Raw genomic sequence first — 18273 nt, forward strand, 5'->3', positions numbered from 1 at the left:
ACACCGACCATAGCCTATCACCGGTCCCTCCAACCGGTAGCTGATACGTCTTAAATGTATCTATATTTTTTGAAGTACTTAGGCCCTGTTTGTTTAATTAAGTCATAGGACTTTTTTAAGTCCCAACTTATAAGTCATAAGTCCTTACCTGTTTGTTTACATCGACTTATAAGTCCCGAGTCCCTGCCTGTTTGTTTACAGGGACTTATAAGTTGATAAAACACGGTAGAGGAGGAAGGCCATGACCGGCCGACTGGTCGAAGAGGAGTTGCTGGTACGAGCCCAACTCCGGGAAGCCATCGACGTTGCTGTTGAGATCCAAGAAACCCATTCCCCTCCCGAGATTTGCACCGGCGGATGAGCCTTCGGATGTCTGTTGAGACGAGGGGAATTGAGAGAAGAAGGGGATCTCGTCCTCCTCATCGGCCATGGCGGCGGCGATTGAGGGTGCCGGCGGCGGCGGCGATTGGGGCGAGGCAGGGAAGGAGCGAGGCGAGGAGGAGGGGAACGAGCAGCGGCGGCGATTGGGGCGAGGCAGGGAAGGAGCGAGGCGAGGAGGAGGGGAACGAGCGGGGCGGGGTTCGTGCGGGGCGATGCGGGGTAGGTGCGTCCAGATCGATAAGTCCCAATAAGTTCCTCCCGGCATTTGAATCCATTTTACTCCACTTCTCTCTCTTTTCTTCCTGAGAGTCTTTTTTGATAAGTCCCAAATGACCCCAATAAGTCCCTATAAGTCCCTCCTGTTTGGTTTAGATAGGACTTATAGGGACTTTTTTAAGTCCCTAAACCAATAAGTCCCTTGAAACAAACACCCTCTTATACTATATTCATATCATTTATATATACTATCTTAGACATTTTTTATGACTGTGAACTCAATGTGTATTTTCTTGATTAAAAAATTTAAGCTGGACATTGAAGACAATGTAATGAATTATGATTGTCAACATGCATCCACTGATGCAACACAAGAAAACGAGTTCAATTAATTTCACAACACACAATGCACCGAGCCACTTAAACTATGCATCTTTGTAACATCTCAGGTGCTTGACAACGTCGTCGATGTACCATTCCTGCCGCTCCTGATCGGCGAGAACCTCGTGCAGCTTCTTGGCGTTGCTCGCGAGCACCTTCCCCTCGTCGTCCACCATGACGCGCCGCACCGCCGCGGCGACGCCGTCCCTGTCGAACGAGCCGTCGCCCTCGTCCCTCGCCACCTCCACGCCGACGCCCTTCTCCGTCATGGTCCGCGCGACGAGCGGCTGGTCTAAGACGAACGGGAGCATCACCAGCGGGTGCCCAAACGCGAAGCTCTCCACGGTGGAGCCCCAACCGCAGTGCGTCAGGAACGCGGCCACCGCGCCGTGGGCGAGCGCCTTCACCTGCGGCACCCACCCAGTCTCGACCATGCTGCGGCCACGCGTCCTTTCCTCGAACCCGTCGGGCAGCACTCCGTGGTCGTCCACGCCGGTGCCGGAGTCGGATGGGGCGCCGGGCGACCGGAGAGCCCAGAGGAAGCGCACGCCGGCGAGCTCAAGCCCGAGCGCGAGCTCGTGCAGGTTCTTTAGAGTCACCGGTGCCTCACTTCCGAGCGCGACGTAGATGACGGACTTTGGGGGATGGTCGTCCAGCCAGCGAAACATATCCGGGCGGACACCGCGGTTAGCAACGCCGATGTCCGGAGGGGGCAGCAGGACCCCGGCAGCGATGGAAGGCTTCTGGTAGAGGTTGCTGAGGAGGGCGAGCACCCCGGGCTCGACCTCGTCGCAGCTGCGGTAGATGGTGAGGCGACAACGCTCGTTGATCTGCCACATGCGATGCATGTGGGGAACGCCGGACGCGCTGGGCCGGAAAGAGCCGGCGAGCCACTCGGCCTCGTAGCGGCGGTATGCCACGGTGGAAGGGAAGGGATACCATGCGGGCGCAACAATGAAGTCTTCCAACGTCGTGCGCGGGTGCGCCGTGTTCGCCCCTCGCGGTCCCATAAAGGCGGCCACGCCGGCCAGGAGCCCAGGACGATCTGGAATATTGCGCAGGGTACCTTGTGCTCGTCGGCGACTAGCGGAACCCAGTGGTGGCTGAAGTCATGGACGATCCAGTCCGGCCTCCGGCCAGGGAACACGGCGAGAGGGGCCGCGAGCCCGTCCATTGGGCCCCGTGCTCCCCGGGCGGCACGTCGGCCGTGGACTCGGCGCCCTCCGGCAGCCCGTCGACACGCGCGGCAGCGGCAGCGGCACGAACCGGAGGCGGCCCGACAAGTGCGGCGGCACGGGCGGGAGCCTGGCGAGGTTCCGCGGCGTGGAGACGAACGCGACGGCGTGGCCGCGGGCCGCCAGGCGCGTCGACAGGTCGAGGTACGGGAGCATGTGCCCGAACGCCAGCCACGGGAACATCACCACCTCCAGCCGTCCGCCGGCTTCCTCCATGGATGTGATGTGAGCTGATCGGCAATGGAGGCCGGAGAAAAGGCAAACTGAATCAAGGTGGTGGAGTCCGGTGGCGCAGCATGAGAATGGCGACCGTGGATGTAGATAGGATTATTATATAGATATATTCGGCGATCGAGCCGGCGTGCGGCGTGCGACATGTATGGAGCACGAGCTGGCGCTTCTCGTGGCTGATAGTTTAAGTTTTGAGATCGGTATGGCTGTAAGCATCGTGTGATCTACTACCACTAACAACCATTTGAAATTGACCAGTGATAGGTGCCGATGGACTGACCGAATCGTCACGCGCGTGGCCGTTAGATGCTTCGTTCTCCATCGTCTTATCACCCCTTCTCTTCGCATCTGAAGACACAAGAGCACAGGCCATGGCGGCCGCCCTTCTCTCCCCCGTGTCACGCTGCGCGCCTTCCACTCCCTCGTGTCAAGCGGCGGGGCCGGCCGCCCTTACTGCCCTCGCCCCTGACGCTCGCCGTCAAAGCTCGTCGCCGTCAAAATCGCAAAATAACAAAAGTCCGTTGACCCCGTTGCAACTTTTTCATCATCTCCCTGTTGCAAGCATGATGGTCTCCACGGCGCCGACCATGACACCGTTCCTCGCCGGTGCTGCCCACCCCTGGTTGCAGCATCAAATGGCAATGGAGGTGTCGACGGCATCGCTCGCAGCCAAAGCTCACGGTAGCAAAAACGAACGTGTACTGGTTCCAGCAAACCAAAAGATGGCGGTAGCAAAAAAATAAATAGGTAACATCACACGTAGCAAGACAAGATCAAAGCTGAATAGTGCGTAGTTAGTTAGTTGAGTTAGCTGTTATATTAGGACCAGAGGCGGTATTGTGTCGCGATCACAATCCCAAACCGACTCGGTTTCTAATTCGTATACTTACCGGACAAGAAATCAAAAACTTGTCTGCCAAGACATAAAAATAAAACGGCAAAAAGAAGCTGCGCTCCTGCAAGGAGACAGACCGGATTTCGGCGGACCATTCACGTGCATGTCGCACGTACGCGCCGCCTCGGCGAGGCGAGGCGAGCGAGCGCGCGCGTGTGGTTTTCCCTTTCTCTTCTCACACACCACCTAGAGTGGTGGAGAGAACCCACTATATAAAGAGGTCCAACTCTTCTTCAACTTCCAAGGTGGGACTAAACTTAGCACCACCTCTTGCCATTTTACACATGGGCTTTGAGATTTCAGAAATTGCTATGGGCCTAGCCCATTAATTCTAACATTTATTTCGTCGCATTAGTTCGTTCATGCATGTAGTTAAGTTGAAGGCTTGAGGCTGCGGCAGTCAGCGTGCTCGTAGAAGTGTGGAGACGAGTACACATGCAAGCTGAATAGTGCGTAGTTAGTTAGTTGAGTTAGCATTATTAGCTGATCAGTACCATGCACGTCGTGTAGTTTGCATGGATGTGGTTGTTAGCAATATATGGGCCTACAGCTCCGCGGAGTCTGAGCGGCCGAGTGCGGCGGCAGATCAGCGTGGAGCAAGAAGCGGACGCAATCAGTTGAGGCGTGCGTCAAGTGTGCCGTTGTGGGCAAGCTCAAGTCTGCTGCAAACTTGGATTTGACTCAAGCCTGTACATGGGGAATAATCGGATCAAGCAGCTGGCTTGGCCGTCGCGTCTGCATGCAACGTAGTGGGATTAGTAGTGGGGTTAGTGGGTGCATGTGTGTAGTGTAGGTCTGGTACTTAAACACATGTACTCAGTTCATTTGCGTTGAGGAGGAAAATACAGAAAAGTGGCACAAATTGTGTGCGGTGCCAAGCCCCTGTGTGTCCTCTTCTACCTCCAGACCTGTCTGTGTGCTTCTTCCTCCTCGGGCTGCTCCAACGTTTGGTATACAGAGCTACGGTTTGATCCTTCGTTGTGATGGCCGGCACCGAGGGAGATGATGCGTCCAAGGCGGCGGAGCTGGCCAAGGGGAAGCCGGCGACTCCACCGAAGGCGCGGCTCACCGATGGCAGCGGCAACGGCGAGGTTCATGTCGTCGAGCGCGTCGTCCGGCAGACCTCGTCGATGGTGCAGCTCCCCACGCTGACCCGCACGAACTACACCGAGTGGGCGCTCGTCATGCGAGTGCGGCTGCAGGCGCAATGCCTATGGGAGGTGGTCGAGCATGGCGCCATCATCGACTACCGCAACGATCGTGAAGCTTTGGGCACCATCCTCCAGGCTGTGCTGCCGGAGATGTTGAGCTCCTTGGCTGCGAAGGACTCGGCGAAGGAGGCTTGGGACGCCCTCAAGACCTTGAGGATGGGGTCCGAGCACGTCCTCGAAGCCCGGGCGCAGACGCATCGATTGGAGTTCGAGAATCTCCGGTTCAAGGATTGTTAGAGGATGGAGGAGTTTGTTGTCCGCCTCACTGGCATCGTCAACGACCTCGAGGCCCTCGGCGACGGCATCATCGAGCACAAGGCGGTGCTCAAGTTTCTTCGCTGCGTTCCGCAGTGCTACCGGCAACTCGCGCACTCCATCCAGTCGCTGCTCGACCTCAAGACCTTGGAGGAGTTCGTTGTCCGCCTCACTGGCATCGTCAACGACCTCGAGGCCCTCGGCGACGGCATCATCGAGCACAAGGCGGTGCTCAAGTTTCTTCGCTGCGTGTCGCAATGCTACCGGCAACGCACGCACTCCATCCAGTCGCTGCTCGACCTCAAGACCTTGACCATTGAAGAGCTCACGGGGCGCTTCTTGGCCGTGGAGGAGAGCTTTGACATGGACGAGGCAGGCAGCAGCGACGGCGGCCCTCGGCTGCTCCTCACGGAGGAGGAGTGGCTTGCTCGCGACAAGAACCGCCGTGGCGCCGGCAAGAAGAAGAGCACCTTCGACATCCGCCAGGTTTGCTGCTACAACTGCCAAGAGTACGTGCATTTCTCGAGGGATTGCACCGCGCCAATAAAGGAGCAGGCCCATCTCGCCGCCGCGACCGCCGCCGACGGGCCGACACTACTTTGAAGGTCGCCATGGAGGAATTCATTATGTTACACTAGTAGAAAACATGGCTTTGGTCCTTGCGAGATAAGAGCATTAGGCCCGGTCGTGATACGAACCGGGACTAATGGCAGCATTAGTCCCAGTTCTAGAGGCTAGGACGCCGGCCGGGCCTCGGCAGGCATCAGTACCGGTTCAACTGGGACCTTTAGTCACGGTTCCAGACACAACCCGGGACTAAAGGTGTTGCTGCCCTTTAGTCCCGGATTGTGTCTCGAACCGGGACTAAAGGGTAGGCCTCTAGTCCCGGTTTTAGACACAAACCGGGACTAAAGTTTTGCCTATATATATCCACGCCCCCCATCTCCTCTATTTTTTTGCCGTGGAAGGGTGGGGGGTGTGGGCTACTCTGTTTTGTGCCTATATATGCACATGAGGTGTTCGATGAAATGTCCGAGCCACACTTAAGCTTTCTCCTCTATTCTTCCTCCAAGCTCGACCTTCAAGCTACATTTTCCCCAAGATTTGTCTAGGTTTGGCGGTGCCAGTCCTCACCACCGTCGATCGCCCGCGCCGATCTCGTCGCCGGCACCACCGTGGTGAGCCTCTTGTTCTTGTCTTTTTTTTAAAAGAAAAAAATTCTTCTTGTATGATTTAGATAACTACTTGTATGATTTTCTTACTTTTATTATTGTTTGTTATTATATAGTGCCATGGTTTTGGTATCCGCTTCCGTCGGCTCTCGTCCGGTCTATGATTCAGATGTGGTATATTATCTTTTATAACTATTCATTTCATTTAGTGTTTATGACAATTATGCCGACCAACTTGACATAGATGTATTTATGCAGGAGGTATGTGAACCGGAAATTCCAACCGACCCTCTTGTCGAGAGGTTAAATTTAGTTGAAAAAGAAAACAATTATTTGAAACAAAAATTGAAAAGAGTTGAAGAAGAGAAGATGAAATTGGAGTTGCATGTTGCCGATGTCGCCGATGATCACAAGATCCAGATGGATGCAATGCCCTTGAAGATCAGAAAGATTAGAAAATATGCCATTGATAATGAGGCTTGGTATCATTATGCTGTTGGATCAACTGTTACCTTAGTTGCGATTTTGATCGCATTGATTGTTGCATTTAAATGCTTTACATAGTTTTATGTTAGTTTCAATGTATGTTTTAATTAGATGCCCTAGAGAGTTGTATGTTGTTCTATGAGAACTATGTATGAACTTTATGTATTTATTTTTTCAGTAGTTCCCTAAAAACCATATTTGTCCATTTTCTAGTTTGAGCAACTTTACATTGCTAAACATGTCCAGATGAGCTCAAACTTTGTACACCTACTAAAATGGTCTAAATATTGATCTAGGCCAAGTGGTGCATCATGGAGAAGAAGATAGCATCATATAATTCCCTGAAAACCACATATGTCCATTTTCTAGTTTGAGAAACTTTACATTGCTAAATATGTCCAGATGAGCTCAAACTTGGTACACCTGCTAAAATGGTCTAAATATTGATCTAGGCCAAGTGGTGCATCATGGAGAACAAGATAACATCATATAATTCCCTGAAAACCATATCTGTCCATTTTCTAGTTTGAGCAACTTTACATTGCTAAACATGTCCAGATGAGCTCAAACTTGGTACACCTGCTAAAATGATCTAAATATTAATCTAGGCCAAGTGGTGCATCATGGAGAACAAGATAACATCATATAATTCTCTGAAAACCATATATGTCCATTTTCTAGTTTGAGCAAATTTACATTGCTAAACATGTACAGATGAGTTCAAACGTGGTACACCTGCTAAAATGGTCTAAATATTGATCTAGGCCAAGTGGTGCATCATGGAGAACAAGATAACATCATATAATTCCCTGAAAACCATATCTGTCCATTTTCTAGTTTGAGCAACTTTACATTGCTAAACATGTCCAGATGAGCTCAAACTTGGTACACCTGCTAAAATGGTCTAAATATTGATTTAGGCCAAGTGGTGCATCATGTAGAATAAGATAACATCATATAATTCCCTGAAAACCATATCTGTCCATTTTCTAGTTTGTACATGAAGTGCATCCAATTTTTGCCGTAACCCAGTAAACTTTTTAGCACATTCTATGTGGGTGAAATTATGATACCATGCCAAGTTTCAACCTTTTCAGAGTTCATTTGTAGTGCTTCTCAATTTTAGGGTTGTGTAGCTCAAAAAAATCATTAAATGCATAAAAATAGCAAATGAAGTCAGAAAAGGGTTGAAAATTGCTGATGTGGCTTTGAATGATGCATATTGAATGCACAAAAAGTTTGGAGTTAAAATAAGTTTAAAAAAGAAATCCCTTTGTAATAGATGAGTTTTCGTCCGAAACCCTGATACTTCGGAAGAGATTATCCAGTTTGTACACAAAGTGCATCCAGTTTTTGCCGTAACCCTGCAAAATTTTAGCACATGCTATGTGGGTGAAATTATGATACCATGCCAAGTTTCAACCTTTTCAGAGTTCATTTGTAGTGCTTCTCAATTTCAGGGTCATTTAGCTCAAAAAAACCATTAAATGCATGAAAATAGCAAATAAAGTAATAAAAGGGTTGAAAATTGATGATGTGGCTTTGAATGGTGCATATTGAATGCACAAAAAGTCTGGAGTTAAAATAAGTTTAAAAAATTAAATCCCTTTGTAATAGATGAGTTTTCGTCCGAAACCCTGATACTTTGAAAGAGATTGTCCAGTTTGTACACGAAGTGCATCCAGTTTTTGCCATAACCCTGTAAACTTTTCAGCACATGCTATGTTGGTGAAATTACGATACCATGCCAAGTTTCAACCTTTTCAGAGTTCATTTGTACTGATTTTCAATTTCAGGGTCATTTAGCTCAAAGAATGAACTAATAGCAAAAAGAATGAACTAAAAAGCTTTTATAAAACCCTAATAGCAAAAAGAATGGAGTAAAAAGAATCAATTAAAATATTTTGTTATGATCAACTAAAAGAAAACTATAATATTTTTCAATAGCAAAAAGAATCAACTAAAAAGCTTTTACAAACCTCTAGTAATGATCAAAATAATATTAACTTAAAATTATATAAAATTTATGCAACTAAAATTATCAAAATTATGAAAAGCTTTTATAAAACTCTAATAGCAAAAGGAATCAACTAAAAAGAATCAATAAAAAATAAAATTTATGCAACTAATAATTATCAAAATTATAAAAAGCTTTTATAAAACTCTAATAGCAAGAGGAATCAACTAAAAAGAATCAATAAAAAATAAAATTCATGCAACTAAACATAGCATATGCAAAAAATAACATTAAAAATTTAAAAACATAACATATGCAAAAAAATTTAAAAAATGCCCACCTACTAAGCAACCACAGCCTGCATACAACTAGAAACCCTACATATGGGCCAGGATGCAGGCCCGCAGTGCAAGCAGGCTCAACAGGGCATAGAGCTAGGCATGTATTGCCTGCATAAGAGAGGAGCTCGAGAGGGTAGCCGCATCCGCGCTTATAAACTGCTCCGAGCTCCTCTCAACTAGCGAGGTGGGACTAAACTTTCCACACCGCTGTGCCAGCCCTTTAGTCCCGGTTGGTGGCTCGCGATCCAACCGATCGAGTACCGAACGTACGACACCTCCGCGTTCAACACACGTTCAGCTCGGTGATGTCCATGCCTTCTTGATCCAGCAAGACGGCAAGGTAGTGGATGAGTTCCGGCAGCACGACGGCGTGGTGATGGTGATGGTGATGCTATCTCCGCAAGGTTTCGCCTAAGCACTACGAAAATATGACCGAGGGTGTAAACGGTGGAGGGGGTGCCGCACATGGCTAAGAGATTGTCGTGGTTATGTGTGGCGCCCTCCTCCCACATATATATAGGTGGGGGGAGAGGGGAGCAGCCAGGAGGCGCCCCAAGTAGGTCTGAATCCTACTTGGCCTCCTGCCCTGGCCGCGCGCCCTTCCTTATTTGCCGGAGGGCGAAAGGAAAGGTGGGAGAGGGAAGGAAGGGGGAGGCCGAATCCCCCTCCTTCCTTTCCCCCATGGGTCGGATGCCTTAGGGGGGGGTGCGCCAGCCCCTTGTGGGCTGGTGTGCTCCCATCTAATGGCCCAATAGGCCCATCACCCTCCCCGGGGTATCCGAAAACCCCTTCGGTATTCCGATGACTACCCGGTACAATCCGAAACACTTCCGGTGTCCGAATACCATCGTCCTATATATCAATCTTTACCTCCAGACCATTCCAGAGCTCCTCGTCATGTCTGTGATCTCATCTGGGACTCCAAACAACATTCGGTCACCAAATCATATAACTCATATAACACTATATCGTCAACGAACGTTAAGCATGCGGACCCTACGGGTTCGAGAACTATGTAGACATGACCGAGACACCTCTCTGGTCAATAACCACTAGCGGAACCTGGATGCTCATATTGGCTCCTACATATTCTACAAAGATCTTTATCGGTCAAACCTTATGACAACATACGTAATTCCCTTTGTTCATCGGTATGTTACTTGCTCGAGATTCGATCGTCGGTATCTTCATACCAAGTTCAATCTCGTTACCGGCAAGTCTATTTACTCGTTCCGTAATATATCATTTTGCAACTAGCTCCTTAGTCACTTTGCTTGCAAGGCTTCTTATGATGTGTATTACCGAGAGGGCCCAGAGACACCTCTCCGATACTCGGAGTGACAAATCCTAATCTCGATGTATGCCAACTCAACAAACACCTTCAGAGATACCTGTAGAGCATCTTTATGATCACCCAGTTACGTTGTGACGTTTGATAGCACACAAGGTATTCCTCTGGTACCCGGGAGTTGCATAATCTCATAGTCGAAGGAATATGTATTTGTCATCAAGAAAGCAATAGCAATAAACTGAACGATCAATATGCTAAGCTAATGGATGGGTCTTGTCCATCACATCATTCTCCTAATGATGTGATCCCGTTATTATATTACAACACATGTCTATGCTTAGGAAACCTTAACTTTGATCAACAAGCTATTCTAGTAGAGGTTTACTAGGGACACGGTATTTGTTTATGTATTCGCACATGTATTTAAGTTTTCGATCAATACAATTCTAGCACGAATAATAAACCTTTATCATGAATAAGGAAATATTAAATAATAACTTTATTATTGCCTCTAGGGCATATTTCCTTCAGTCTCCCACTTGCACTAGATTCAATAATCTAGATTACATTGTAATGAATCTAACACCCATGGAGTCCTGGTCATGTTTTGCTCGCGGAAGAGGCTTGGTCAACGGGTCTGCTACATTCAGATCCATATGTATTTTGCAAATCTCTATGTTTCCATCCTTGACCTTTTCACGAATGGAGTTGAAGCGTCTCTTGATGTGTTTGGTTCTCTTGTGAAACCTAGATTCCTTCGCCAAGGCAATTCCTCCAGTGTTGTCACAAAAGATTTTCATTGGACCCGGTGCACTGGGTATTACGCCCAGATCGGATATGAACTCCTTCATCCAGACTCCTTCGTGCGGTGCTTCCGAAGCAGCTATGTGCTCCGCTTCCACGTAGATCCCGCCACGACGCTCTGCTTGGAACTACACCAACTGACAGCTCCACCATTCAATATAAATACGTATCCGGTTTGTGACTTAGAGTCATCCGGATCAGTGTCCAAGCTAGCATCGACGTAACCATTTACGATGAGCTCTCGTCACCTCCATAAACGAGAAACATATCCTTGGTCCTTTTCAGGTACTTCAGGATGTTCTTGGCCGCTGTCAAGTGATCCACTCCTGGATTACTTTGATACCTCCCTGCCAAACTGATGGCAAGGCACACATCAGGTTTGGTACATAGCATAGCAGACATGATAGAACGTATGGCTGAGGCATAGGGAATGACTTTCATTCTCTCTCTATCTTCTACAGTGGTCGGGCTTTGAGTTTGACTCAATTTCACACCTTATAACACAAGCAATAACACTTTCTTTGACTGGTCCATTTTGAACTTCTTCAAAACTTTGTCAAGGTATGTGCTTTGTGAAACTCCTATCAAGCGTCTCGATCTATCCCTATAGATTTGATGCCCAATATATAAGCAGCTTCACCAAGGTCTTTCATTGAAAAATTCTTATTCAAGTATCCTTTTATAATATCCGGAAATTCTATACCATTTCCAATCAATAATATGTCATCCAGGTATAATATCAGAAATGCTACAGAGCTCCCACTCACTTTCTTGTAAATACAGACTTCACCGTAAGTCTTTATATAAAACCATATGATTTGATCACCTCATCAAAGCGTATATTCCAACTTCGAGACGCCTGCACCAGTCCATAGATGGATCGCTGGAGTTTGCACACTTTGTCAGCACCTTTAGGATCGACAAAATCTTCTGGTTGCATCATATACAACTCTTCTTTAAGAAATCCATTAAGGAATGTAGTTTTGACGTCCGTTTGCCAGATTTCATAGTCATAAAATGTGGCAATTGCTAACATGATTCGGACAGACTTAAGCATCGCTATGGGTGAGAAAGTCTCATCGTAGTCAACTCCCTGAACTTGTCGAAAACCTTTCGCGAGAAGTCGAGCTTTGTAGACAGTAACATTAACATTAGTGTCAGTCTTCTTCTTGAAGATCCATTTATTTTCTATGGCTTGCCAATCATCGGGCAAGTCCACCAAAGTCCATACTTTGTTCTCATACAAGGATCCTATCTCAGATTTCATGGCCTCAAGCCATTTATCGGAATCTGGACTCATCATAGCTTCTTCATAGTTCGTAGGTTCGCCATGGTCTAATAACATAACTTCCAGGACAGGATTACCGTACCACTCTAGTGTGGATCGTGCTCTGGTTGACCTACGAAGTTCAGTAGTAACTTGATCTGAAGTTTCATGATCATTATCATTTGCTTCCTCTCTAGTTGGTGTAGGCATCACGGGAACGGTTTTCTATGATGTGCTACTTTCCAATTCGAGAGAAGGTACAATTACCTCATCAACTTCTACTTTCCTCCCACTCACTTCTTTCGAGAGAAACTCCTTCTCTGGAAAGGATCCATTCTTAGCAACAAAAATCTTGCCTTCGGATCTGTGGTAGAAGATGTACCCAATTGTTTCCTTAGGGTATCCTATGAAGACACACTTCTCCAATTTGGGTTTGAGCTTATCAGGCCGAAGCCTTTTGACATAAGTGTCGCAACCCCAAACTTAAAGAAACGACAGCTTAGGTTTCTTGCCAAACCACAGTTCATACGGTGTCGTCTCAACGGATTTAGACGGTGCCCTATTTAACATGAATGCGACTGTCTCTAATGCATAACCCCAAAACTATAGTGGTAAATCAATAAGAGACATCATAGAACACACCATATCTAATAAAGTACGGTTACGATGTTCGGACACACCATTTTGCTCTGGTGTTCCAAGTGGCGTGAGTTGTGAAACAATTCCACGTTGTTTTGAATGAAGGCCAAACTCGTAACTCAAATATTCGCCTCCGCGATCAGATCGTAGAAACATTATTTTCTTGTTATGATGATTCTCCACTTCACTCTGAATTTGTTTGAACTTTTCAAATGTTTCAGACTTGTGTTTCATCAAGTAGATATACCCATACCTACTCAAATCATCTGTGAAGGTCAGAAAATAACGATACCCGCCGCGTGCTTCAACACTCATCGGACCGCATACATCGGTATGTATTATGTCCACCAAGTCTCCTTCTTGATTTCTACCTCCATGGCCTTAAGCATTGCGAAGAGCTCAGGAATCATTTTGTTCATCCCTTGCATATTATAGTTCATCACGAATACTTTGTAGCTTGGTGGCAGTGATTGAAGAACTCTCTCAATAACACTATCAACTTGAAGATCAACTTGATACGTCTCCAACGTATCTATAATTTTTGGTTGTTCCATGCTGTTATATTATCAATCTTGGATGTTTTATAATCATTTTATAGTCATTTTATATCATTTTTGGTACTAACCTATTGACATAGTGCCAAGTGCCAGTTGCTGTTTTCTGCATGTTTTTTACATCGCAGGAAATCAATATCAGACGGAGTCCAAATGCCATGAAACTTTACGGGGATTTTTTATGGACCAGAAGACACGTAATGGGCCCTGGCCGCGTCTGGGGGGGTGCTCCGAGGAGAGCACAACCCACCAGGGCGCGCTAGGAGGCCCAGGCGTGCCCTGGTGGGTTGTGCCCACCTCAAGTGCCCCCGGACCGCCTCTTTGCTCTATAAATACCCCAATATACCAGAAACCCTAGGGGAGTCGACGAAATATTGATCCAGCCACCGCAGAGTCCAGAACCACCAGATCCAATCTAGACACCATCTCGGATGGGGTTCACCACCTCCATTGGTGCCTCTCCGATGATGCGTGAGTAGTTCTTTGTAGACCTTCGGGTCCGTAGTTAGTAGCTAGATGGCTTCCTCTCTCTCGCTGTATTCTCAATAGAATGTTCTCTTGGAGATCCATATGATGTAACTCTTTTGTTGTGTGTTTGTTCGGATCTGATGAACTTTGAGTTTATGATCAGCTATATCTTTTTATATCCATGAAAGTATTTGAGTTTCTTTGATCTCTTTTATGCATGATTGCTTATAGCCTCGTATTTCTTCTCCGATATTTGGGTTTTGTTTGGCCAACTTGATCTATTTATCTTGCAATGGGAAGAGGTGCTTTGTAGTGGGTTCGATCTTACAGTGCTTGATCCCAGTGATAGAAGGGGAACCGACACGTATGTATCGTTGCTACTAAGGATAAAACAATGGGGTCTATCTCTACATAGATAGATCTTGTCTACATCATGTCATCGTTCTTATTACATTACTCCGTTTTTTCCATGAACTTAATACACTAGATGCATGCTGGATAGCGGTCGATGTGTGGAGTAATAGTAGTAGATGCAGGCAGGAGTCGGTCAACTAATCTTGGACGTGATGCCTATATAATGATCATTGCTTGGATATCGTCATGATTATTTGTAGTTCTATCAATTGCCCAACAGTAATTTGTTCACCCACCGTTTGCTATTTTTATCGAGAGAAGCCACTTGTGAAACCTATGGCCCCCGGGTCTCTTTCTCATATATTTGCCTTTGCGATCTACTTTTCCTTTGCATTTATTTTCAGATCTATTAAACCAAAAATACAAAAATACCTTGCTGCAATTTATTCTTATTTATTTTATTTGGCGTTCAATCTATCAATCTACTACAATTTCCTCACGTCCGTTTTGCCTATCTTGAGGTGTCGTACCCAGAAGGGATTGACAACCCCTTTCACACGTCGGTTGTGAGAAGTTGTTATTTCTGTGTAGGTGTTGTTTACGTTGTGTTGCTTGGTTCTCCTACTGGTTCGATAACCTTGGTTTCATATCTGAGGGAAATACCTACCGCCGCTATGCTGCATCATCCCTTCCTCTTTGGGGAAATACCAACGTAGCTTCAAGCCGGATCACAACTCTCAGCTGGGTCAAGTGGTTACGATACCCAGACATTTTGAGTATGTGTTCACTGACAGAACTGTCCTACTCCATCTTGCAGCTATAGAACTTGTTAGAGAATTCATATCTCTCAACCCGGGGATTTGCTTGAAATATTAACTTCAACTGTTGGAACATCTCATATGCTCCATGACGTTCAAACGTCTTTGAAGTCCCGGTTCTAAGCCGTAAAGCATGGCACACTGAACTATTGAGTAGTCATCAGATCGAGCCTGCCAGCCATTCATAACATCTGCATCAGCTCCTGCAACAGGTCTGTCACCTAGCGGTGCATCAAGGACATAATTCTTCTGTGCAACAGTGAGGATAATCCTCAAATTACGGACCCAGTCCGTGTAATTGCTACCATCGTCTTTCAACTTAGCTTTCTCTAGGAACGCATTAAAATTCAGGGGAGCGGTAGCTCGGTCCATTGATCTACAACATAGATATACAAAACTATAAGACTAAGTTCATGATAAATTAAGTTCAATTAATCAAATTACTAATGAACTCCCACTTAAATAAACATCCCTCAAGTTATTTAAGTGATACATGATCCAAATCAACCAACCCGTGTCCGATCATCACGTGAGATGGGGTAGTCATAAATGGTGAACATCTCTATGTTGATCATATCTACTATATGACTCATGTTCGACCTTTTGGTCTCCAGTGTTTCGAGCCATGTTTGTACATGCTAGGCTCGCCAAGTTTAACCCAAGTATTCTGCATGTGCAAAACTATCTTACACCCGTTGTATGTGAACGTAGAGTCTATCACACCCGATCATCACGAGGTGCTTTGAAACGATGAACTTTGACAACGATGCATACTCGGGGAGAACACTTTTATCTTGAAATTTAGTGAAGGGATCATCTTATAATGTGATGACCCACAAGTATATGGGATCAATTGTAGCCTTTTCGATAAGTAAGAGTGTCAAACCCAACGAGGAGCAGAAGGAAATGACAAGTGGTTTTCAGCAAGGTAATGTGTGCAAGTGTTGGAATTGTAAGTAACATAGTAGTTTGATAGCAAAATAATTTGTAACGAGCAAGCAACGATAATAGTAACAAAAGTGCAGCAAGGTAGCCCAATCCTTTTGAGGCAAAGGATAGGCCAAAACGATCTCTTATAATAAGCAAAGCATTCTTGAGGGTACACGGGAATTTCATCTAGTCACTTTCATCATGTTGGTTCGATTTGTGTTCGCTACTTTGATAATTTGATATGTGGGTGGACCGGTGCTTAGGTGCTGTTCTTACTTGAAAAAACCTCCTACTTATGATTAACCCCCTCGCAAGCATCCGCAACTACGAGAAAAGTATTAAGAATAACTTCTAACCATAGCATTAAACTTTTGGATCCAATCGGCCCCTTACGGAATAGCGCATAAACTAGGGTTTAAGCTTCTATCACTCTCGCAACCCATCATCTAATTACTACCCCACAATGCATTCCCTTAGGCCCAAATATGGTGAAGTGTCATGTAATCAACGTTCACATGACACCACTAAGGGAATCACAACATACATACTATCAAAATATCGAACACATATCAAGTTCACATGATTACTTGCAACATGATTTCTCCCATGACCTCAAGAACAAAAGTAACTACTCACAAGTGATAAACATGTTCATGATCAGAGGGGTATTAAAATAGCATAATGGATATGAACATATAATATTCCACCAAATAAACCATATAGTAATCAACTACAAGATGTAATCAACACTACTAGTCACCCACAAGCACCAATCGATCTATAGTTCCGGTACAAAGATTGAACACAAGAGATGAACTAGGGTTTGAGAGGAGATGGTGTTGTTGAAGATGTTGATGGATATTGCCCTCCCCAAGATGGGAGAGTTGTTGGTGATGATGATGATGATGATGATTTCTCCCTTCGGGAGGGAAGCTCCCCCGGCGGAATCGGTCCGCCGGAGGGCAAAAGTGCTCCTGCCCAAGTTCCGCCTCGAGACGGCGGCGCTCCATCCCGAAAGTCCTCTCCTTATTTTTTCTAGGTCAAAATGACTTATATACCAGAAGATGGGCACCGGAGGTGGGCTGGGCTGAGCCCAACCCACCAGGGCGCGCCTGGGGGGCCAGGCGCGCCCTAGTGTCTTGTGCTCACCAGGTGGCCCCCCTCCGGTAGTTATTTGCTCCAGTATTTCTTATTTATTCCAGAAAAATTCCCCGTGAAGTTTCAGCTCATTTGGAGTTGTGCAGAATAGGTGGCCTGACGTAGCTTTTCCAGGTCCAGATTTCCAGCTGCCGGAATTCTCTCTCTTTGTGTGTAGCTTGCATATTATGAGAGAAAAGGCATTAGAATTACTCCAAAAAGCATTATTATGCATAAAAAATATAAATAACAGTAGGTAAACATGATGCAAAATGGATGTATCAACTCCCCCAAGCTTAGACCTCGCTTGTCCTCAAGCGAAAATCGAAATTAAAAAACATGCCCACGTGCTTAGAGAGAGAGGTGGCGATAAAAAAAATACGAACATAGAAGCATCATGTATATTATTATAACAGCAACAAACTTAGACATAAAATAAGTAACAATTCATCACACCATCGAAGTGTAAAGCATAAACTCTATTGGAAACCAACAAACTATGTTCTCGGCCAACTTTGCAACTACAATTCATCATCTTTTCAGGAAGGGTCACGTACCGGAGCCTTTAGGCAAGTCCACATACTCAACCATCATATAGTCGTCAATGATTGCTAACACTCACCGCATACACATGAGCAAAACGTTTCAACCGGACACATAGGAAGATAGGGGCTTATAGTTTCACCTCCCAACATACTCACCTCAAGGGTGATGTCAACAACAATAACTTATGCTACCCACATCCAAATGGATATATGTGCCTAGATCTTTCCTCACCACATGATGCTTGCCCAAAGAGAAAAAAAGGAAAAAAAAGAGAAAACTTGGCTCTTGCATGAAAGTAAATACATAAAAGTAAAAGATAGGCCCTTCACAGAGGGAAGCTAAGGTTGCCATGCGCTTTTTGTTTGTATGCTCAATCCCTTAGTGCAAGAGAACGTCATGTTATATTGCCCCTTATGATAGCAACCTTTATTATGCAGTCTGTCGCTTTTATTCTTTGCTATCACAAGTTCGTACAACGCTCAATTTTCTCTTACACTAAATGATCTAACACTTTTAGAAGCAATTTTTATTGCCATATTGCACCGATGACAACTTACTTGAAGGATCTTACTCAATCCTTAGGTAGGTATTGTGGACTCTTGAAAATAAGATTTGGGTTTAAGGGTTTTTGGATGCACAAGTAGTATCTCTACTTAGTTCGGAATTTTTGGCTAGCAAAGATGGGGGGCAAGCACCACATGTTG

At 45.9% G+C, this 18273-nt stretch overlaps 1 protein-coding gene across 1 annotated transcript; it reads right to left on the reverse strand.

Moving 5' to 3' along the window:
* Nucleotides 1-1022: 1022 nt before the first annotated feature.
* LOC123125840 (UDP-glycosyltransferase 91B1-like) lies at nt 1023-2429 on the reverse strand. The gene is made up of 2 exons (XM_044546288.1): nt 2245-2429; nt 1023-2061 (listed from the first exon to the last, which is right to left on the reverse strand). Exons 1-2 carry the CDS (start codon nt 2427-2429, stop codon nt 1023-1025), a joined length of 1224 nt encoding a protein of 407 aa, XP_044402223.1.
* Nucleotides 2430-18273: the final 15844 nt, after the last annotated feature.

The sequence above is a fragment of the Triticum aestivum genome, chromosome 5D (assembly GCF_018294505.1).
Source record: "Triticum aestivum cultivar Chinese Spring chromosome 5D, IWGSC CS RefSeq v2.1, whole genome shotgun sequence".
NCBI classification, from domain to species: Eukaryota; Viridiplantae; Streptophyta; class Magnoliopsida; order Poales; family Poaceae; genus Triticum; species Triticum aestivum.